The 23,922-nt window shown below is 35.7% G+C and overlaps 1 protein-coding gene across 1 annotated transcript; it reads left to right on the forward strand.

Annotated features, from left to right (window-relative positions):
* Positions 1 to 7,653: 7,653 nt before the first annotated feature.
* LOC141652804 (uncharacterized) lies at positions 7,654 to 10,284 on the forward strand. Its single transcript, XM_074460412.1, has 7 exons — positions 7,654 to 8,055; positions 8,111 to 8,306; positions 8,420 to 8,670; positions 8,759 to 8,968; positions 9,161 to 9,253; positions 9,331 to 9,435; positions 9,551 to 10,284. The coding sequence occupies exons 1-7, from the start codon at positions 7,654 to 7,656 to the stop codon at positions 9,932 to 9,934; spliced, it is 1,641 nt and encodes a 546-aa protein (XP_074316513.1). The 3' UTR covers positions 9,935 to 10,284.
* The last annotated feature ends 13,638 nt before the right edge of the window (positions 10,285 to 23,922 follow it).

Genomic DNA, 23,922 nt, shown 5'->3' on the forward strand with positions numbered 1-23,922 from the left:
TTCATCTATTACAATTTCTAAGACTCCTACATTCAAATTGCATCCATGTACAACACAAAATCCCAATTATATGAAACGAATTTCAATTTGAGGCACTTTTAAGACGGAGTTTTAAGGCAAATTTTGAGGTGAAAATCACAAAAATCAACTTCCTACATCATATATATAACATACATTGCTCAAATTCCATCCTATAACATGTAAAAGACAACCAAAAATCAACTTAATTTCTCAAACCCTAGAAAATTCGGCCCCCAAATTATGCAATTTGTATTCAATTTTTAGCATAATAAACAACAACAATCATAAAAGGGAAGCATGTGGATCATATTACAACAACTACAAGCAACTTTCTTCACATATAACTCGAAATTTCAGATTTTCTATCAACCTAATTGTCTTTTAATTGATGAAAAGCATTAAAATAGGAAAGAAATCATACCTTAACCAAATAAGAAGTGAAAGAGCAAACAAAAGCAATGAAAATCACCCAAATAAATCACCAAAAACACAAGGATTCAAGAGTTTGAGAGGAGTTTAGGAGCTAGGGTTTGCGAGATGTGAAGAGGAAATAAGAAGAATGAGGAAGAAAAGAGGTTTATGAACCCGTATAATTTCCGGTACTGTAGCTTACTCGATCGAGTGTCTAGGGTACTCGATCGAGTGCCCTCTACTCGATCGAGTAGACGCTATTTGATCGGGTATTCGTAGGAAATTCCTACATTCCCGACGTTATAGCTTCCTAACTAGATCGAGTGAGGTCTACTCGGTCTAGTAGGCACTCACACTCGGTCAAGTAAGGTTGAGTACATGGTCGGAACTTATGAGTTTTACTGAAGATTCCTGCAAAACAACATTGTGTGTCGATTCCAAACTAAGTTCGGAAATCGTCACTTGTTATCATATTCATTCACATTATATCATTACTATTCAATTATATTGCAACGTTTTCACCAACTAAGATTCATATCACATTATTTCATAACGAAATTCACACAACATAGTTTACCCTACTATTGAGTCGTCCATGTATGCAATTAACTCATTATATCATGTCTAAACTTTTGTCTACAACATCGCTAACAAACTGATAATCACCTAACTCTGAGCACATATTTAGCATTAACTTTCCATGTGTCATCCAAGTACATTAGCAACATATTCATGCTTCAACAAAAACTAATTAACCTACTCAAATTAATCACGTCACATGCGAAAACTTTCAGCCATACACATATCGCATTCATCCATTAGCATCTTATAATGCTCATTACAATTCTATAACTATTTAATTACTAACAATAGTACTATTACAGAACTTATAAAATCGTATAAAACTACCATTACCAACAAGCTGAAGTGTATATAGCCATTACCACATTTCAGATCACATCACACATTCCTACTCTTTCGCATACTTCTATCGTTTTAGACTTTTCACGTTCCTCATTATCATTACACACACACATTAGTTCCATCAAAACTTCACTATATATATAATTCTAACTTAACTATTACGCACATACTATGTTCAACAGAGACTCATCCACAATCATTTCTAGCATATTCACCACACACATTTAGCACATGATTACCGGCTCTACATTCCCATACCCAGTGACTGGCTTAAGCACATTGGGGCCATGATTATGAAATGAGGGCGCCTACTCACCCAAAATCTAGCATCAGCTGGGGCTCCCATTATACATACAGCAGGTTCATTTTATTAGACTCACTACGTTCATTGGGTTCATTTGTTCAGGTTCCAAAATCGTCGCTCTGATACCACTTTGTGACAGCACCCATATACCAAGGAGCCTTACTAAGACCTTCCCTAGCATATAAGGACATCACCATCTCGGTTGCCCGAGGTAAGTAATCATCAAAGGTCAATAAAAGAACATTTAAACTATTTTACAAGTGTTACAACCAAAATGTTAAAAGAAAGATACAACTCATCATTATATACTATTTCTTGTCATAACTCGTGAGGACTCATCCCAGCCCGGAATCCAGCAACCATCCGAGACAACACCTGTTAAAAATGACTGCTCACCATAAGGGATCACGACAGACACAACAAAACAAACAAGACAACCACACAAGGTCAGTAATTGAGACAAGACTCAGCAATCGTAACCAACTTATAACAACCACGACCGAACACACATACAATCACAATCACTCCAACCCAATTCCGTCACCGACTGTCCACTGGACCAGCCCTGCCAGTGGGGGACCGTAACCGTTCCCACCTAAGCCCCGCTCATCATATCGAGCGATAACCCTGTCCCATTAATGTGCACATCCCCTCCCATGGCGGGTTCCACGGAGGGCGAAACTAGGGCGTGAAGCCACTCCCGCAAGTGACCCCACTCAGTCGAGGACGCACCTCGAGGACCAACAACAATAATCACAGATAGCTGCAATACGACAACAATCAACAAAACAACATACACCAACCGATTACCATGTATACTGAACCACACGGTCACGACAACAACACAACAACAACGCAGCAACCGACACACTAGACAATCCGCAGAAACTGAATAGGCGAACCTACCTTTAAGCGACTGCAATGATTCCATGTCCACACACGCAACACCCAGCAATCAAGCAACACCTACATGTGGAAACCTGGCAAGGAACTGCTACCCGACTCAAGCTATGCACTTCTATGGCACAAGCATCCTCAAAGGCTCCCATGGAAGGTATATGGTGAAAGGAAGAGGAAGGAACGACGTCTAGGTTTAGAGAAAAGAGGCGGAAATGATTTGCGGTTTTGACGAAACACGATTATAAACCCTCGATGAAAAGACGCTACTCGATCGAGCAACTAACATACTCGATCGAGTGCCCCCTACTCGACCGAGTACCCAACCTACTCGATCGAGTAGCCTCTACTCTATCGAGCACCACCCACATAGGAAGGAAAACAAGGCAAATGGTAACTCTGGCACGCATCACTAAGTGATACCACCTGTTCCCAAGGTCGGTCAAGGTTGGTCAACGAGTCCCTAAAAAGGCGGGTATTACAGTGGTGAGCAGTTGTCTAGTAGGTATACTGTGGATGCGCGCGAGATTAGCTGTGGATACCACGAGTCTGATAGTAGTCTTCCGCTGTTGTGTCATGATATTTTATTTACATTAGTTGGTTATGGTTTGGAACAGTTGTATTTAACTTTACAGTTGGTTTTGTTATGTAATCACTTAAACTTATCTATTAAAGTACGTTCTTTTATGGTCTATTTGATATTTATTGCCTCGGGTAACCGAGATGGTAGCACTTTCATGCATTAGGTGGTTTTGATAAGACACCTTGGTGTATGGGGGTGTTACAGTATTGCTGGAAATTGAAGATGTATTCAACCTTTTGTAGAATTCTTCTACTTCCTCGAAGATATCCCTCATTCTTGGTGTACCTTGCCTTGTACTTTTACTTATTGATGTTATTTCTATTCTAAACTCTCTCGTGTTTTATCTTTGAAACTACTTTGGTACCCACCCAATCTATCCTTCATTTTTTTGTCTATCCTTTTGTAATACCTTGTATATAAGATAAGGTTCAATTAAGGGGCTTCCCAATACGTACCCTCGGCTCTTACTCAGAAAAATTTGGATAGTGGACGACCTTATCCAGAGCGAACGAGAGTAATTCTAGCTATAGGATGCTAAAGAGAGACGATTCCTTATCTTTAGTACCTATATCATACACCGTTTTTTCCCTTAATTGACCTAGGTATAATGTTAATTTGAATGGTTCTCAGGCATCTCACAATTGCTTGGTGGCGACTCCGTACATTTCTGCATCGTTTCGAGACCTTCACCGAGATGAAACCTACCGATCTAAAGCAATCCAGTCAAAAGCATTTCTACACCACCGAGCGTGGCATTCCGACTACCGCATGTCCACATATTGGCTTGGCGTGCAGGTGGCACATGTCCGCAACACCCTCAGACTTACATGTTTGACGAAACGAGATTGACTAAATTGTCGTTTAGTGATTGCTCGACTCGATGTATAAATGAAAGTTCCCTTAAAAAGCATTTAAAACAGATTGATTAGGTGAAGTTGGTCTAATTGGTCAGTCTATGCAAAGTGACTGGTACTCAGAATGATCTGAGTTTATGTGGCGGCGTAAAGCATGCATGTAGGCGTCGAAAAGCAAGAGCGCGGTCTTAGAATGCAAAGGGAGAAGAGAAAGGCGGACACTCGCGCGAAAAATATGTGAGGCGAAGCCTCTATGTATACTAATCACGTGGAGGAATTTAGGTAAAAGTGGGATTAGGAAAGATATCCGGAAGAAATCTGGAAACTGGGAAAAAACCGGCGCAGGATGAGGCGCAGCAAGAACTATGACCTTTCGAAGAGGCGTACCTCCTGCTGCGTTTTCTCTCGGGTGGTTTCCTTCTCAGCAAGAAAGATTTCCGCGGTTAGAATTTGGAATTGGGGAAGATGAATGCTTCCTTATTTCGCAAAGAAGATATTTTCGTGATAAAAGGTACAGTTTAGGAATAAACAATCCAGAAAATTCTAGAATATTCCGACTCAGTTTTAAGACGATTTTAGAAAATGGAAACGGTTTTTGACCCGGACTCCAAATGTACTTTAATTACTGTCAAAATGACCATATCGGCGTGTAGATGACGATCATGAGGTTGAGTCGACTGTTTGAGATATCACGTGTCGACGAACTTAACGAATGTCATAAATCGCTCCGCGTGATTAAACATGCGGCCCAATCATCACTGGGTGGTTGGCAGGAGGTGCAAAAACGAGGTGTCTACATAAGCGTGTTCAGGTGAGAGTAATCTATGGATGGGTGACCTCTTCGGAAGCCTCTGGGATGAGAATCGAGTTACCTAACAAAATAAATACAAAACATGATAAGATTTCATATGAGATAACATTTTTGTTATGAAATAATATAATACTATTACGTTTTATTTAACCTATTTATGTTTTATATATCTCGTTGCAACGAGAATAAATTTTTGGCCACGGGAGATTCATGTCTAAAAATTTAATTTTAGCTACGTTACAATTTTTCCGAGGACTAATTATTTGCCACAGCCACTTGCGCCACAGAAGGTATTTCCGTGGCGAAGTATTTTAGCCACGGAAATTTAGCTTTTGTACCATGAATTTAGATGTGGTCCAAGTGCTCATTTGTAGCAGTAAATTGGTCTATGGGTAGAGTCTACCGGTCTAAGGGCCCCGCCTCGACTAAGTCGGGTTGGCTCCCGCATACACCCATTCAATCCACCATCATCATGCATGTAAACGGTCATTTAGTAACACATTTCATCAAACAAATAGTGTGCATTAGTTGGAATTAGAACCATTAATCAATCATTAGTCTTACCTATCATAGATTAGTCCCTTAGTGTAACACCCGCCATTTTTCTAATCAATTTTGTATATATATTTTATTGCCGATTACAATTTCATTCGTATGACTCCGAATTTATTCCCTAACAATTTCTTTTCCTGCCTTTAAATTCTTAAATTATTTTATATCTCTAATATTACTTTAATCTCGAGATTTATTGTTATTTCTAATTATTTCAACTTCCATTTTTTTGTTCATTTAATTCGTATTCTAATGCTATTCCGAGTTAATTGGTTGGACTTCGAAATTTATTTCAATTAAAATCCTTTTTCTTCTTCTTAATTCCGTATCTCATTTATTTCATTTTAATTTATGGGATTTGCACTAACTATTATTCATCAGTTTTGATTAATTTTATAATTAATTCCGTTTTAAATATGTTTTTAGTCCAATATCTTTTATGGATCGACTTTTTAGGCAATGTCATTTTATGATCAAAAATTCAAATTTACATTTTGGCTCAAAAATCCTTTATGATGCCGTGTGTATGGAGTGTAGGCCAATCATATATTATTTTAAAGTAACAACCGGCTATCCCATTGAATGCCATGTGTTATAGCCACGTAAAAGATTATGTATTAAAATACTATTATTAAGGTTGCCTAAATTAACTACATTATTAACCCGAAAATCTCCACCAAATTTCGACTGGTAAATGACCTTCCCTAACTATGTTGACTAAATATATTTTTCCATAATTATCTCCACCAAATTTGGACCAAAATAAGAAAATTGATCTGCGAACAATTTTACGAGATTTTCAAATATTGGTATCTTGATATATTTACGGCATAAAGATTTGTTAAAAATATTGTTCTAATATTCTTGTATTATGGAGAAATTTTAGGAAGAAATGAAGAACTTTTAGCATGATTATAGTTAAAAATGGAAATAAGAATGCAATTAAATTAACTGACATATTGATAAGTGATAACTTCGTAGCAGCCATATAATTTATATTCCTTACCATAAAAAGCAAAACTATTTGTTAGCTTAAAAAAACTGTTCACCAATATTTTCGAATTCAAAAGATTTCCTAAGATAATTAGAAACTTACCAATTATGGGCATTCAAACTAGAAATCAGTTGCCACAAAATTAGCGTGTAAAACGGGAAAAAGATTTTTCAATAGTAATATCTACCAGATTTTATGATATGTTTCGGTATTTACTACCGAGATTAAAAGAGAAGGAAAGCTTCTAGGTTTTCAACCTTTTGAGAGAAAGAGAAAGCGAAATGGTGGTCAGTTGCATCATCTTTAGTATGTGGGGATCATCTATCCCATTTGGTGTCCCAATGTGTGTGCCACTCCAATCACCTTCTAACACATCAACAAATCAACATAATTATTGCAATATTTTATTTTGCAACAAGTGATGTGTCAAAAGGTAAATGGAGTGGCACACACAATGGGACATAAAAGTGGGACAGAGGATCCTTACTGTATCTTTTAATAGAGAGAACCGTTGGGCTCTCCTACAATCATGGGATTTGCCATGATCCTTTCCCCATATACAATATATTATAGCTGTTACTCTATATTTGGTACTGCCATGGTGAATCATTGTCCAGAGAAGTTTCTGAAAAAAACACAAAAAAATATTGATGAACCTGACGATGGTAATGAGAATGTTAATGACGGGTGTAATGAGGATACAATGAGATTATTATCTGACATTATAAGAGCTTCTAACTTACCACAAAATATTGTTGAAGATAATGGTATTGTTCAAGAAAGTGTAAATACACTTAATGATAATCAGGATGGGTTAGAGATACCTAATATTGTTGGTGCTGAGGCTGAAATTGAAAAATATAATATGCTTGTTAAAGATGTTGATAGAGAGCTTTATCCTGGGTGTAAGAAATTTAACCGGTTATCATTTTTGCTACAATTATACAACATTAAATGCAGATTTGGTTGGTCTAATTCATCTTTCGATGTCTTGGTTAAACTACTTAAAGAATCTTTTCCTGAAGGTGAGACATTACCTAATACTTTCTATGAATGTAAAAAGATTGTCGACGGGTTAGGTCTGTCATTTGTAAATATAGATGCGTGTCCAAATGATTGTATGTTATATTGGAAAGAGCATCTAGAGTCACAAGAGTGTAAGAAATGCCATGCTTCTAGATGGAAGATGGATGCAAATAAAAATGTTGATCCTACCCCAGTTCCCAAAAAAAAAGGAAAAAGAAAATTCCCTCAAAAGTATTACGATTCTTTCCCTTAGGAGCAAGGCTTCAAAGGATTTACATGTCACCAGAATTAGCAAATGACATGAAATGGCATGTCATGGAACGCACAAAGGATGGCATCCTTAGGCATCCCGCTGACGCAGAGGCTTGGAGTAGTTTTGACAATAAATACCCGGAGTTTGCCCTTGAACCTCGTAACGTTAGGTTGGGGCTGGCAAGTGATGGTTTTAATCCTTTTGGCAGAATGGACAGTACTCATAGCACTTGGCCAGTTATTTTAATACCTTATAACTTACCTCCGTGGTTGTGCATGAAGAAGGAGAACTTCATTTTGTCAATGATCATTCCAGGCCCAAAATCACCTGGAAATAATATTGATGTCTACTTGCAACCTCTTATAGAAGAATTAGCAGAGTTGTGGGAGAATGGAATACCTACATTTGATTCCTCAGCTAAGGAAGTCTTTCAAATGCGTGCATCATTATGTTGGACCATTAATGATTATCCCGCTCTAGGAAACTTTTCTGGTGAAAAAACGCCCTCGTACCGTAACTGTCCAAAACATTGGTGATGATGTTACACCTGTTCAGACCCCACGATCAGCACCCGACTTTCTTCAAGTTACCGAAAATGAAGCTTTCCTTCCTCACGTCGATTCTAACGGTGAAGATTTTTTTGTATACACGACTCTCGAAGGTGTAAATGGTGAAGGTAAGACGACACTGTCTTAATGATTTTCTGTTTTCTGTTAAACATCACCAGCACTTATTTAAGTCCTTTTATCAGGTAACATAAATTTATTTCCTCTTTCTTTATCTATGTAGATCAGTCTGAATCTGTAACTACTAAGCGTAGGGGGCCAACTATGATGACCCATATATGGAATTTACCTAAGAACCAGAGGGTAACGGTAGATTGGAATAGCTGTTGGCAGCCAGTGGGGGGTGAACAATCTCAGCTTGCTCATTTCATTGGCACAATGGCGTGGAACCCTAACTTATGCTCTTTGAGTTATCCTCCTGATTGGAGACTAGTTCCAGAAGACCAGAAGGACGAACTTCTTCGAATTGTGAAGGTGACTTTTATGAATAAGAATAAAAAATGCTTATTATTTATACAAAACATGGTTGCCTTATTATATCGGTATTATTGTTTCAATATAGTCAAAGTTTATTATTCCAAATTCTCAAGCTGCAAAGTATGTGTTACAATCAATGGGAAGAAAATGGAGTAATTTCAAAGACGAGCTTAAAAATGACTTCTATGAACCAAATCGCGGAAATGTGAGCAATGTTTTGAATGCTAAACCTAATGATATACCAAGAGACCAGTGGATTTCATTAGTTACTTATTGGAGTTCAACAAAAGGGAAGGTATGATTTGAACGTCTTAACTTTTTTATTTTATGTAAGAACGTTTAAGTGGTAGGTATTCAACCTTAATGACACTTATAGTACTGACATTTTCTTTTTTCTTTTTTGCCACTGACATTGTATACCAAGTAATGAAATAAATGTGAGAAACTTATCACCTTCTTACCTTAAAATGTTGGTTCAAATGGACAGGAACGCAGTGATAAAAACAGACGGAGTCGTGAGTGTCAGGTTATGGTACACACCGTTGGATCGAAAAGTTTTGTGTGTGTGATTGAAGAACAGGTTTGTGATTTTTTCATCTGGTTATAGTGTATTAGCTTCTAGCTTATATGTTCATGAAACATGTTCCTTTTTACCAGACTGTTGATGGTGTACCTCCATCCCGAGCTCATGTGTTCTTGGAAACTCATAAGGACCGTAAGACTGTACCTGCTCCAATGGATGAAAAATCAAAGCAAGCGGTGGTGAGTACTTTGTTCAGGTCTTAATTTAATTAAGAGTATCTCTGACTAGTAAGAATTGTAACTTGGTTTGTGTGAATTCCACTCGGAATTGTAAACTTTTTTTTATTGCTTTTAGGAAATGATCAACGAGAAATTAAATGATATGCCAAATAATAAAGAAGTCACAAATGGAGCTGTTGCTTGGGATGGAGATATATACTCTCAAGTGATGATCAACAAAATTATAGGCCCAGAGAGAAAAGGTCGAGTTCGGGGCTTTGGTAAAGGGCCATCAGCCCTTCCATCAACGACTTGCAATGCTAACAAAGAGGGATTTGATGATGATCACATTCTATGTAACGAAAAAATCAAGCTTTTGGAGTCTGAGGTTAAGAAGGTGAATGATATATGTGTCAAGATACAAGAAGACAGTCTCGAGGTGCAAAGAAAAATGCAAGAGGAGTTAACCATGCTAAAGGTGGCCTTGTTTGGTAGAGATATCCTTACGCCCAGTCCATAGACGCCAATAGTAAGTCTTTAACTTACAAAAAAAAAAAAACAGATGGTCTCTATATTGGGTCAAAGTATTATTCTTATGTAAGTTTAGTAAGTAATGCTCGAGATAATAGTTGGTATCCTTGTCGAGGTCGGATATGGCATTTTGGTTTTGACAAAGCTTTATTATAGTGAAATTGAAGTGATGGCTATATTGCGAGATCCAGGCCAAAAATCGGCGAGATCCAGGCAAAATTGAAGCTTTTGTAGATGTTCCGATCACTATAACTCTAGCAAATTGTAATTTTGAATGATACTAATTTATGCTTGGGTTATCTTTTGCTAATGAATTGAGTTGGTATGGGTATAAGCCTTTTGTAATGACAAATTTTAATTTCAATATTATGTATAAAATATTTTATATGCTTTGTCCATTTTTTAAATAGTTACTTTTTATTTTATAAAAAAATAATACTAAATAAACAAAAGGCTTTTAAAAAAACTCACGCATATCAATGCATTAAATAATATAATTAATGGAAAATAAAAAAGGTGGATCCCATAATTTATAAAAAGGGGTTTAGATGGCGTTTATATTGCCATTTACCAGCGAATCCATTAAATGCTGGCAAAGACTTTTGGCGACATTGGATATAGCGGCATTTACCTAAATGCTGCTATAAGGTTTTCCGGCATTTACATATGCCGTTAGAATCAAAACTAAACGCCACTATAGATATTCTCTTTTGTAGTGTCTTATATACAATAGACTTTTACAGGAAGAAGGATTACGATCTTTAACTCGTCCTACCACTGAGTCCAACCCCGATGTCATGGCATTTGCTTCTCGTGCCTGTAATTCAAATCGTCAATCAGGGGGAGGGAGTAATTATCAGGGTAGTCGCAATATGAATTACCCAAACTCTGACCGTAACAATGGGTGAGGACGGGGTTCTACTCATCTGTCTGCTAATGCTAATTCAAATTTTGCTCATAAAAATTTTAACACGAATAATCAGACTGAAAATTCGAGGCCCTACTGTCTCGCTTGTAAACGTCATGGACATAAATTTCAAGTTTGTTATCGAGTGACGGGAAATTTCCCGGAATAGTGGGGTGATCGTCCCCGAGACCGAGTCTATGTCAACCCCAATGATACCGACCTTAGTCGAGCAGTTTTTGTACCGGATGTACAAGACAGGGCTGCGTATGAACGTAACCGTCATATCAATAACAACAATGGTCCACCGAGAGCACATATGGTCTCTGCTCAGCAGGTAAATCATGTTCCTATTGCTCCTTCGTCCTCTCTGCCAGTCATGGATAATATTGATTTCAATTCATTAAATGCTACGGAGCTGGCAACAATCACTCGGCTATGTCAGGAGCATAAATCTGCTCCACCTCCCAGTCACGGTAATATTTATAACACTCCGCTTTTATCTTGGATTATCGATACTGGAGCGTCTCATCACATGTCAGGTTCATTAACTCATTTTTCTAATATTCGCAATACCACTCCGCTTTCCGTTGGTTTACCGAATGGTGACCTTACTCTCGCTACACAATGCGGCGACATTACTTTATCAAATCGTCTGGTTTTAAAGAATGTCCTTTATGCCGCAAATTTAAATTGTCATTTGATTTCAGTTTCGAGTTTACTCATGGATGATACACTTACGATACAATTTTCACACAAACTTTGTCTTATTCAGGACCGTTCCTCGAAGACGGTGATTGGTGCGGGTGAGCAACGCGAAGGGCTCTACTATTTGACGGGAATTCGGAATGATTCGGTCAAGGCTTGTATGGTTGGAACGGCTGATTCTTCCGGGTTGTGGCACCGAAGGTTGGGGCACCCTTCCTCACATGTTTTTCGTTTTTTTACCGTTTTTAAGTAATAATTCTAGCAAACATTTTCATACTCAAACTTGTGACGTTTGCCTTCGCGCGAAACAAACGCGTGAACGATTTCATTTAAGCTCGAATAAAGCTTCTTCAATTTTTGATTTAATTCATTGCGATCTATGGGGACCATATTCAGAAAATGCATCGTGTGGCTCCACCTATTTTTTAACTATTGTCGACGATTTTTCTCGCTCCACATGGGTCTACCTTTTACGTAACAAGAGTGACACCCAACAAACTTTACTCAATTTTTTTACTATGGCCGAAAGACAATTTAACAAGAAAATTAAAATTTTACGAAGCGATAACGGAAATGGATTTCGTTGTTTAATAAAAAATTTTAATCAAAATGGCATCATTTTTCAAAACTCTAATGTCGGTACTCCACAACAAAACGGCCGGGTTGAACGTAAACATCGACATATTCTAAACGTCGCCCATGCCCTTTTATTTCAGGCGAGTCTACCTTTATTTTTTTAGGGTGAATGTGTCCTTAGTGCGGTCCATTTAATTAATCGCACCCCAACCCCTCTTCTTAACGGCAAAACTCTGTACGAAATGTTATTTAATAAACCTCCACCTATGGAGAATCTTCGTATTTTCGGATGTCTTTGTTATGCAAAGACTTTAAATCGTAGTCATGACAAGTTTGCTTCTAAAAGTCGAAAATGCGTTTTATTGGATATCCGTTTGGTAAGAAAGGATGGCGTCTCTATGACTTAGACACCGGATCTTACTTCGAATCTCGAGACGTTGTTTTTATCGAAAATGAATTTCCATATAAAGCTCTCGACACTCATGATACCGAACACTCATCTTCATTCCTTCGCGACACTCTACAACCGATCGATCAAGTTGTCATAGTGACCCAACCACCACCCGCCACCTCGCCACCCACTTCAACTTCTTCTTCCACCACCTCTCCCTCGGCCTCGGACACACTTCACCCAACAACCGAGACCCCTTCTACCACATCTTCTCCAATCGAAGAAACACCATCCGACAACCCAACCATATTGGGCCGTGGCCATCGTCTCAAATTTCCGAATTCAAATCTTAAAGACTTTGTTCAACCGAATCGTCCCTCTTCTCACGTGCTCACCGCATCATCAACGCCGTCAGGTACTATGTATCCAATTTCTCATTACATTCACTATGCTAAGTTTTCTCCTAATCACCAAGTTTTCTTGTCGGCCGTGACCAAAAATCACGAGCCTAGTTCATTTAAAGATGCAGTGCAGGTTCCCGAATGGCAACGAGCTATGCAACTCGAGCTTGATGCACTTGAAAAGAATCAGACTTGGACTCTAGAGCCGTTGACTCCCATCAAAAAGGCAATCGGCTCCAAATGGGTATACAATATTAAGTACAATGCCGACGGTACCATCGAAAGATACAAAGCTAGATTGATCGTTATGGGAAATCGTCAAGTTGAAGGGGTCGATTACAATGAAACTTTTGCACCCACAATCAAACTTGTCACGGTCCGCACACTCCTTGCTATTGCCGCTGCCAAACATTGGACACTCCACCAAATGGATGTCTACAACGCTTACCTTCACGGCGATCTCAACGAAGAAGTATACATGAAACTTCCACCGGGTCTCACCATTCCTAAAGACGGTTTGGTTTGTCGCCTTCGCAAATCCTTATACGGCCTCCGTCAAGCCCCACGGTATTGGTACGCTAAACTCGCTTTCGCATTAATTAAATATGGCTTTAAGCAGTGCCCGTGTGATCATTCATTATTTTCCATGTCATCCAACAATACGGAAGTACACGTTCTCGTTTATGTTGACGATCTCGTCATTTGTGGCAACAATGACGGGGTCATCCAAAACTTCAAGGATTATCTAAGTCGGTGTTTTCATATGAAGGACCTTGGCCTCCTCAAGTATTTCCTTGGTCTCGAAATTGCAAGAAGTCATTCCGGGATTTTTGTGTCTCAACGCAAGTACGCTATTGATATACTTACGGAAACCGGACTCCTAGGGGCCAAACCGACACCGGTCCCCATGGAACCAAATCACCAATTAGCCCTTTCCACGGCTCCTATTCTGCATGATCCACAGCCCTATCGCCGTCTTGTGGGTCGATTGGTTTATCTATCCATTACTCGTCCGGAACTCATATACCCCGTTCATATTCTAGCTCAATTCATGCATGCTCCTACGAAGTACCATTGGGCTGCCGCGCTTCAGGTAGTACGCTATCTTAAAGGCTCTCCGGGTCAAGGCATTTTACTTCGCTCCGACTCCAATCTTCGCCTCAATGCATATTGTGATTCAGATTATGCCGCATGTCCAACAAGCCGACGATCCCTCTCGGCCTACATTGTTTTTCTCGGCTCATCTCCCATATCATGGAAAATAAAGAAGCAAACAACCGTCTCTTTGTCATCTACCGAAGCCGAATATCGAGCTATAGCAAATATGACATGTGAATTAAAATGGCTCAAGAGCCTAATAGCCTTCATGGGTATCTCTCACACTGAGCCTATTCATCTACATTGCGACAATCAATCCGCCCTTCACATCACCAACAATCCGGTCTTCCACGAACGGACAAAACATATTGAGGTTGATTGTCACTTCATACGGGATGAAATACAAAAGGCACAATCACAACAAAATACGTGCACACAAAATCTCAGCTCGCTGACATATTCACGAAAGCCCTCGGGCGCTTACCACTTGACGAGCTTCTATCCAAGTTGGGCATTTCGAAACTCCATGCTCCAACTTGAGGGGGGTAATAGAGAGAACCGTTAGGCTCTCCTACAATCATGGGATTTGCCATGATCCTTTCCCCATATACATTATATTATAGCTGTTACTCTATATTTTCCGTAAATAGATAGATTGCACAACTTGTATAAATAGCTACCCATGTATGTCTACAAGACACGATTCATTTACATATGCAATATACGATTTACATAATCTCCAAATTATCATCTTTAGTCGTTTCATGTCCTCTATTTCACAGCATTTAAAGGGTGAGATTAGAAATTACTAATATGAGTAGATTTTATGAGTAAATTGTTTTTTAGAACTATAATGCGACTTTATAATTTTGTAAGTTGTTTGGGTTTTTTTGTTCCTCCAAATTTTTAACAATTACCAATTCAAATTTTCTCCCATATTTCATATAATATTCCTTAATCATGGCTATAGCCCATAGTTGAAGGGATGAAACATCCATGGGTCAGGCGGCGTAGAAAATCGTTGCCCCTATGAGGTATGAACTTGCCATTTTATAAAATTGCACAATATTACTAAGCTAAGAAATTTATTCGTATTATTATTCCGATATCTTAACTACATAGGGAGTAAGAATTATTTGTTACAAACCCAGAAGGGTAATACTTCACTAAGAGTAAATCGTAGGTACAACATTAGCGGCGAGTAGAGGTAAAATCTTTGTTTTGTTTTTTTGGTACAAAAAAACTTTGTATGTATACTATGATGTTAACGAGGATAAACATTACTATCGAGTTAGTCATGTTTTATGATTATTTTAGTTTGCATTCTTCAGTTTATTCGTTCTTCTTTTTTCTGCATTAAGATTTAAGATATGTTTGATGTGTTGGATACAGAATTAGACGTTCACAGAAGAACTTCGTGATGACTATGAGCACGGAGTCGTCCATGACTCCATGGGTATAGAACAACCAATCAACTCTCGAATTTATTTTTTTTCTTCCTTTGGTAATCTATTTGCTTTTTCTATTTTAAAACACTTTTTATATATTACGGAGTATTTAATAGTTGCTTTTATAATTTGATTGAGGAGGGATTCGAGGGCGATTTCTATTATTATTCCTTTGTACGATTTTATATTTGTCTTTGATTAAAATACACCTCACAAATAATAAAAAGGCAAATAATTAATTGAGATAAATGGAGTATTCATTATGTGATTTTAAAGTTAAGATGACAATTTGTGTGATAAGTTACATTATACGGAGTAGGTTAGGAGAACAATCACTAATGAGATTGATAAGGCATAGTGCATGGGTGTAGTAAGAAAACCAGGTGTGAGGTCGAACGAGCCTCTTACTATAAGAATGGTGATTGTTTAAAAGAATGGTAAAGGACTAAAGTTTGAAGGTGGCCTTCAGTCTTTCAATAAGGTGTTTGGACATGTATAGATGTATATCTCCATAACAAATATGTATTTATTTCTTTTTATTATTAATAAAATCTATTTATATTGATTTATAGGTTTTTGTGTTCTTCATTTGCACATAAGTTTGCTTGCTAGCCTTCTTCCTAGAGAAAATTACGAAGTCGAGTTGAAACTTAACTGACATTAAACTTGAAGATATAAACTTTTTACTTTAAATATTGTGGTTGAATTGTTTTTTATTTTACAGAATATAGTAAATGGATGCCGCATGGGGTGAACGAAACGAGGAAGACTCCAAGCAAGTTAATGCCCTCAGGCCTCATCCAGGACCATGATCGAGGACTAAATGCACTTAGTTTTGTTTTCTGTACCATCAACGATTCAAAGACTTAGTCTTATACGTTTTTAGATCTCATTCGTTCAAAAAATACTATTTTAGACACTTATGTAGTTCAAGGACTAAATCTTATACATTTTATTTTTGGTTCATATTTATAACGAATATTTCTTATAATACCCTCTAATGTTGTTAGATTTTACAAGGTACCCTTACTTTTAAAAATCTGTCCATGATACCCTTGAAATTCCAATTTTGTGTCCATAATACCCCTCTAGTGTAATGACCGTTACGGGAAAGTTAAGTTTTAATGACGTGAGAATAATTAGTAATTAAAAGTTACAATAATAGATATGAAATAAAAATTTAAGATTGAACATGTCTTATGATTACTCCTGTACTTTATATATATTCCTTCTCACGTAACATGTTCCTATTTTGTATCATATTGAGTAAGATCAAGTAATTGAAATTTGAAATAACACATAAAATAAAAGTAGTATGACACCCTTATCAAGTTATTGCATTGCTAAAATTATCGGTGTAGTAAGAAAAACCATATAAACTCAAGAATACCTCGGGAAAATGGTTGAAAGTTAGGGATATATTGGGAAAAGTGTATAAAGTAAATGGGTACATGAGAAGTGTTCAAACCTTTACTTTTATTCCAGATTTATTATTAATTTTTAATTACTGATTATTGTCATGTCATCAAAACTTAACGTTTTCTTAAAAATCGTTACGTTAATGGATCCTCAAGGGCACCATGAGAATATTCTTAAAAGTAGGGGTACCTTATGAAATCTGAAAAATTAAAGGATACGGTAGAAAATTTCTGTATTTATAATGACATTCCTACAAATATCAAAAAAAAAAAATGAGATCGGCAAATGTACCTTTTGTTCTAATTGAAGGTTCTATGGTTTAATCTTACGGCCAAATAAGTGTAAGAGAGTCAATTATTAATGTTCATATAGGTCGCTAATATATGAATTTTTTTTATGTTAGTAAAGTAGGAGTTAATATAATTACTTTAGTTTATATGAATTTAAATTCATATAATGTATTTTTTGTAATTAGTTTTTTATATATGAATTAATGTTCACCTTACTGACATAAAAAATCATATATTAGTGACTCATATATTAATTGACTCTCTTGCACGTATTTGGCAGTGCCCTCAAAAATAAATGTCTTGCATGTACTCAATTTGGTCCACTTATCATAAGATAATGGTACATCTATTCTTTTCTTGATCTTTGTGCCAAAATCAGAGGTAACAAATGCTCGTGAGAGAGGGAGTAATTATTATTTGTTCATATAATTGTGAAACAATCAAACATAACATTTGGTAAAACTCATTTATGTAATAAGACATAACATCTGAAAGGGCAATATAATAAATCACCTGTGCACTACGCACTATTGAGATTATAATAAAAAAATTTAACCTCCATGATTAAAGAAGTTGAAAAGAAAAAAAATCACAAAGTACTGTGAATGAAATTAAGAAATGTAATTGCACAAATATATGAATAAACAAAATAACTTTTCAAAATTCCGTCTAAAATCTACTAATGAAATAAGCTTACACTTTCACTTCTTAAAAAACAAACATAATCTCTACTTAGATCAATACTTTACATTGCTACCCGTGCGGTGCACGGGTACAAAAACTTGTGATTTTAATATTTTATTTCACCTGCTCATTTTTGGCATCCAATCAAATATAATCCCTTCCAATTTTAATTAACTTATCCTTATTTTGGGAAAATGTTCTCCAAATGCTCTATTGATAGCCGTGTATATTGGTAGTAAATAGGTGATTATTTTCTTGTCTTACTTACCATTTTGCATCCTATTTTTCATACTACTACATCACATTTACCTTATTCATTTTGCATCTCCAAAATAAAAAAACACTCATTGTTATCATATAAGTCGTAAACTTCCAGCACAAAACCCTATTGTTCTTCGTCAATTCTTGCTCTAATCCCCTATCTACTAAAAAAATAGGTGGATCTTAAAATTTTCCCGCCTAAAATTTTAGAATCTATAATTGGGTTTACTATTATAGTCTATTTTAAAGATGTATGTATATCTTGAACTATAAATAGATATAATCTTATAATTCGATATATTCATAAAATTCAAATGCTCACAATCTACACAAAATTGATCTGCAAAAGATTTGTCTCCATGGTTTTCATGATAAAAAATTCATTGGTTTCTATAAAAATATAAGAATTGTGAATCAAAGTTATATATTAATAAAATGTTTTAAAATAAAATGATTATTATGAAAAATGATCTCATTAAAATTGTCATTTTCTAACGGGTTTTTTGTCAAAAACTACCTTATATTTAGGGTTTCTTGTAAAAATACTACCTTATATTATTTTTCTTGTTTTAGACTACCTTTGTTTTCTCATTTTTTTGGTCAATAACTACCTATGCCGAAAATATGGTAATATTTGGTCGATTTAGTGACATTAACCTATCTCATATGTCTTTGTTAACATCAAACAACAATGATCAATCACATTAAAACCACAATTTGACTTCAGCTAAGAAAATTTTTTGAATTTCACATTTCAATAATAACCACAAACATCTATTAAAGTTAAGCGTAAGTACATCATGACTTCCCAAAATCAGGCCTAAATAAGATTAAAACATAAAAGAGTCATGTGAGATAGGTTAAAGCCGCAAAACATACCAAATTTGTCTTAACTCTTAGCGTAGGTAGTTATTGACCAAAAAAATGAGAAAACAAAGGTAGTCTTAAACAAGAAAAATAATATAAGGTAGTATTTTTACAAATACCCCCAAATATAAGGTAGTTTTTGACAAAAAATCATTTTCTAACATTGCTCAATCCTCTTGATATCTCTTTCAATATTGAGTTTTTTTTTCAAATCAAAATATAAAGATGACAAACGCATAAGACATTAATGATTTGTCATGTTATAAACTAAAAAATAAAAATTCATATGTGTCGTGCATAAATTGCACGGGATCTATACTAGTTCTTTCACTGATCATTTTATTCCAAGGGTAAATAATCCTTATTATTTCATAGATAGATTTCGTTTTAAATTAATAATTATATGGTTTATTCATATGAATGATACGTTTTTGTAGGCTATCTAGCAAATCCATACAAGGACGAGTAACATATTCAATCGGATAGCGAATAAAGGTAACATATGATGTCTTACTCGATATTATATCATTTTAATTAAGTAGTTAGTTGTCGTATTGTTCTTGTTATTTTTATATTTCGAAAACTATGATATCTTATCCTTTAAATACTACTAGTATTAGTTTTAATAATAATAAGGTAAATTAGATTTTACTCCCTTTTGAAATCATTTTTTTTTTTAAATTTACGCCCTTTTAAATTTTTTTTTGCTAAAATTACTTCCTTAAGTTACATTTATCGCTAAAATTGCTCCAAACAACAATTTAAGTGACTTATTTCGTCTGTTTTTGAACTTATTTTATTTGTGGCTTAGCCAATCTATACTTTGAAAGGTATAACTATGTAGACAAATGTAGGCGGAGTTCAGAAATAGAGGAAATAAGGCACTTAAATTGTGAATTTTGAAAAAAAAATTAGGAAAAAAATGCAACTTAAGAGAATAATTTTAGCAAAAATGGAACTTGGGGGAGAGTTTAGAAAAAAAATACAACTTAAGAGTAATTTTTAAAAAAAATTCAAAAGGGAGTAATTTTAAAAAAGTTGATTTCAAATGGGAGTAAAATCTAATTTACTCTAATAATAATAATATATTTAGGATTTAGATGAATCAAATTGTTTTTATTGATCCATGCTTTGGCCCAAACCTTTGTTAGGGTATCCTATATTGTTTTTCATTTTTTTAATCCTTTTTATTGATAAATATCGTATTTAAATTTATTGTTAGAAAAAAGATACTGTATAATTTTTGGTATAAAATTAATAAAAGGCCGAGAGATGTATAAGAAATAACAAGCTGATTTTCATGTTGTTCATGTAAATTATTGTCTTTACCAAGTTACGTCTACTTTTCAAATCTGTATGTCATCCTGTATAATTTATCGCCCGTTGTAAAACACTTATTTTCGAAAACTTTGAATAGAGACTCGTGTTTATTTCAAACTTAGGATATGCCTGTAAAATTCCGTGTTCTAACTCCTTATCATTTGTTTACAACAAAATATTTATGAACAGCTGTATAAAAAGTCCGCGAATGCATTTGTAGTGTAAAGATTTTTCAAGAACCCTTATTAAACATTGAAAAAAATTTGGGTCCTTTTTGTACATTAATTTTGAAGAGTTTAGATGATGTTAGAATTTTGTTTTACCCCAAAACGATTTGTTAAACTTATTTTATGAGCCAATACTTTTTCTTCAACGAAATATTCCAGTCATTAAAGATCTGTTTATAAGTTCCTAAATTGAAATGGTTTAGTCTAAAGTGTTTTAGCTTAATTTTAATTATAAAACACTCCTACTTATAAGATTAAAACTTGATTTATCGATTTCCAAAACAAGGCACTCCTAATAACTTTGAAGAAATGTTTTGTGATGGTTACTATTATTAGTAACTACTATTGTGGACATCGTCATCCGCACGCCAATGTGTGGACATGCAACGTTCTAAAAAAGCCATGTTTTGGGACTTAAAATGCTTTCGACCGGATCGCTTTAGATCGGACGGTTTCGTCTCAATAAAGGTCTCGATGCGATGCAAAGATGTTCGGAGTCGCCACCAAGCAATTGTGGAGTGCTTTAACACCATTCGAGACCAACTTTATACCTTGGTCAAACAAAGCATGAAGCGGTGCTTGCCACAGATACTAAAGATAAGGACTCGTTTTCCTTGAACATTCTATGTCTAGAATGACTCTCGTTGCCATAGATAAGGTCGTCAACTATCCAAAGGTTCCGAGTAAGGGGCGATGGTACGTATAAGGAAGCCCTTTAATTGAACACCCAATCCCGCTCGGGTTAGCGGCCTCTACTAATCGATCGTGGTTGCTAGTGCAAAAGTTGACAAAACGGGTTAAATGCATGAATGCGCATCCAAAAGTTTAACCTAACATGTGAGTATTTGATTAAGTCAGTTTATTTATCCAAGTACCAAGAAATTGGTGTCGAAGTTGGATTTCGATTGATTTACATGAGGAAACGGAAATTAAACATCCATTTACCGTGTTAGGTTTATGGTGCTTAACACGATCTATTTATTTGAAAAAGTGTGTTTAAATGATAAAGTGTAAAATGTAAACTCGTCAATCTGATCTGTATGCATTTGGATTAACCGTAATCGGGATCGCACTAGACAAGTGTTGAAATGAAACAGAACAGTGTCAGGCAGCCCAATTGGGGCACGAGCCTATTGGCATGACAAAGGGCCTTTCCGAGGTTTGTAAAAGTTGGAAAATAAAGAACCCATTGGGGGTGCATGCAATACAGCTGTCAAGTGGGCCAAATGGGTTTGCAAAAGGTTGTTAAAATCGTCTTAAAAGGTTATTAAAACCCTTTGTTGCAAATGTCGTTAAGACCGCATTTATGCTAATGTTTTGAATATGGTTTGCTGACTTGGAGCATTTACCATTATATTGGTAAAATTCCGCGCTGTATTCAGATTTTCAAGCTTGACATGAGTAATTTACAAATAAAAGTGTAAAATCTGTGTGCTTAACCGTTTCGTAACCGCATTCGAATTAAATCGACATGGCATGTACATTAGTCAAGGGGGATGATATATGATATGGTCAAGATAAAGGTGAAAGTAAAATGAAATAAAAGTGAAAGAAAAGTGTTTGGTATGAACTAATTATGTTAAGTTCCCTGCTTTGTAATTAGCCAATATTTGTCATCCTGCTCGGGTTAAACAGACATGGTACAAAAAACAAAGGGTGGTTATGAATATGACTAAAATGCTTGCAATTGTGAATCAATAAACAACAGTGATGAATAAAGGAAAAGGTGTTTAATTACTAACTAATTTGTAATTAGCCAACAATATCATCGAGTCACGGAATAAACCGCCATGGAATAAAGAACCAATGATGATTTTGGCAATGGTCAAAAGGTTGCAAAAGGTTTAAAAAATAAATGGTAAAACCATGAAAGAAAAGAAATAAAAAAAAAAATGTTAAAGGAAGACGAACTCAAACACATTTGAGTTCTGACCTGAAAAGCGACTATGGGTGTTGGTATCTTTGCATGACAAAGAGCTTCTGTCTCAGGGCAAAACTCGGTTTTGGCTCAATCTTTCCACGTTTTGGATCGTGTTATGCATTTTTCATATTTATAAAGTCATAAAAAAAATACATGAAATAAGTGGGATATTTACACCCCAAACTTACATGTTATGATGTTTGCAAGGTAGACGACTATTGAGACGATTTTATCGTTTTGCGACTACTCGGTATCAAAATAAGTTTAAAAGGCTGCCTTAAAATAGGATTTTGTTTCGAAAATATGTTGAAAATATGTCGTTTGAAAACATGTTGATTAATGTGTTGAGTTGGTCAAATTGGTCGGGCAAATACAACGGCGACGGTACCGAACAAAATGTGTAAGGGTTGCGTTTCGGATCGGTTGGTTCGAAACACATGTCGATTTTTGACTTAGGAAGTCGTGTCTAGAATTTTAAGGAAGATGTGAGGGGGAAGACTCTCGTGTACCCTAAAGATGTGCACATGAGGGGGTATTTATAGAGAAATTTAGGGTAGTAACATTACGCCAAATAAGACATCCAATAACGGTCAAATAATGCAACTACCGTTATTAAATAGAAACACAGAACTGTTATTGCAACGACTGTTGTTAAATATATACCACGGTTGTATGACCGTTATATAACATCAATAACGGATCTATAATACCGTTATCACTAATTAAGAAACGTTATAAAACTGTTGTTAATTATGTTTATGGCAACGGGTATACTTTTAAGAAACCGTTATTAAATATTAATAACGGTTTCAAACCCGTTGTCCTAGTTTACTATTGACAACGGTTTAGTGGTTCCAAAACCGTTGTTAAATATTATCTATGATAACGGTTCATTTCGTTATCTTATTTAATTAAATGTCAATATTTAACAACGATTTTATTGCGTGATAAACCGTTGTTATATTTATCAATTGAGGAAACTTTGACAACGGTTCTTCTTAAATTAACTGTTGTTAACATTTTGAAGTCGACAACGGTTATTGTTCGTTATCTTATATTTTTGGCGGTTTGAATGGGGAGGGAAAAGATGTCAACGGTTATTTATCTAAATAAAACCGTTGTCAAATAATTGTTTGCAAATGGTTGTTTTTAACCGTTTTCGTTTTTTAAATTTTTTTTAAATGATTTTAGCTTGTTCTAGCAGCTGCTGAAATGCTATTTTTTCAGCACCATTTGTAGCAGCTGCTGGAATGCTATTTTTCAGCTGCTGCTGAAAAAAGCATTCCAGCAGTTGTGCACTGCATAAATTTAATCCTGCATCAAAATATTAAACCCCGTGATCAATTAAACCCAGTTTCAAAACAGTACAAACAGGATGATCAACAGCCAAAACACAACTTCCTCAAAAAAACAAAAGAAGCCAATACACAATGGCTCTATATATATACACATACACACACAC

Source organism: Silene latifolia, chromosome 1 (genome assembly GCF_048544455.1).
Source record: "Silene latifolia isolate original U9 population chromosome 1, ASM4854445v1, whole genome shotgun sequence".
Lineage (NCBI taxonomy): Eukaryota > Viridiplantae > Streptophyta > Magnoliopsida > Caryophyllales > Caryophyllaceae > Silene > Silene latifolia.

Excerpts from the sequence above, each read along its gene's own strand:
- LOC141652804 (XM_074460412.1), top strand. The coding sequence starts at position 7,654 with ATGTCACCAGAATTAGCAAATGACATGAAATGGCATGTCATGGAACGC. Across the intron at positions 8,307-8,419 it reads CGAAGGTGTAAATGGTGAAG|ATCAGTCTGAATCTGTAACT; the intron begins GTAAGACGACAC and ends TTATCTATGTAG. Across the intron at positions 8,671-8,758 it reads AACTTCTTCGAATTGTGAAG|TCAAAGTTTATTATTCCAAA; the intron begins GTGACTTTTATG and ends GTTTCAATATAG.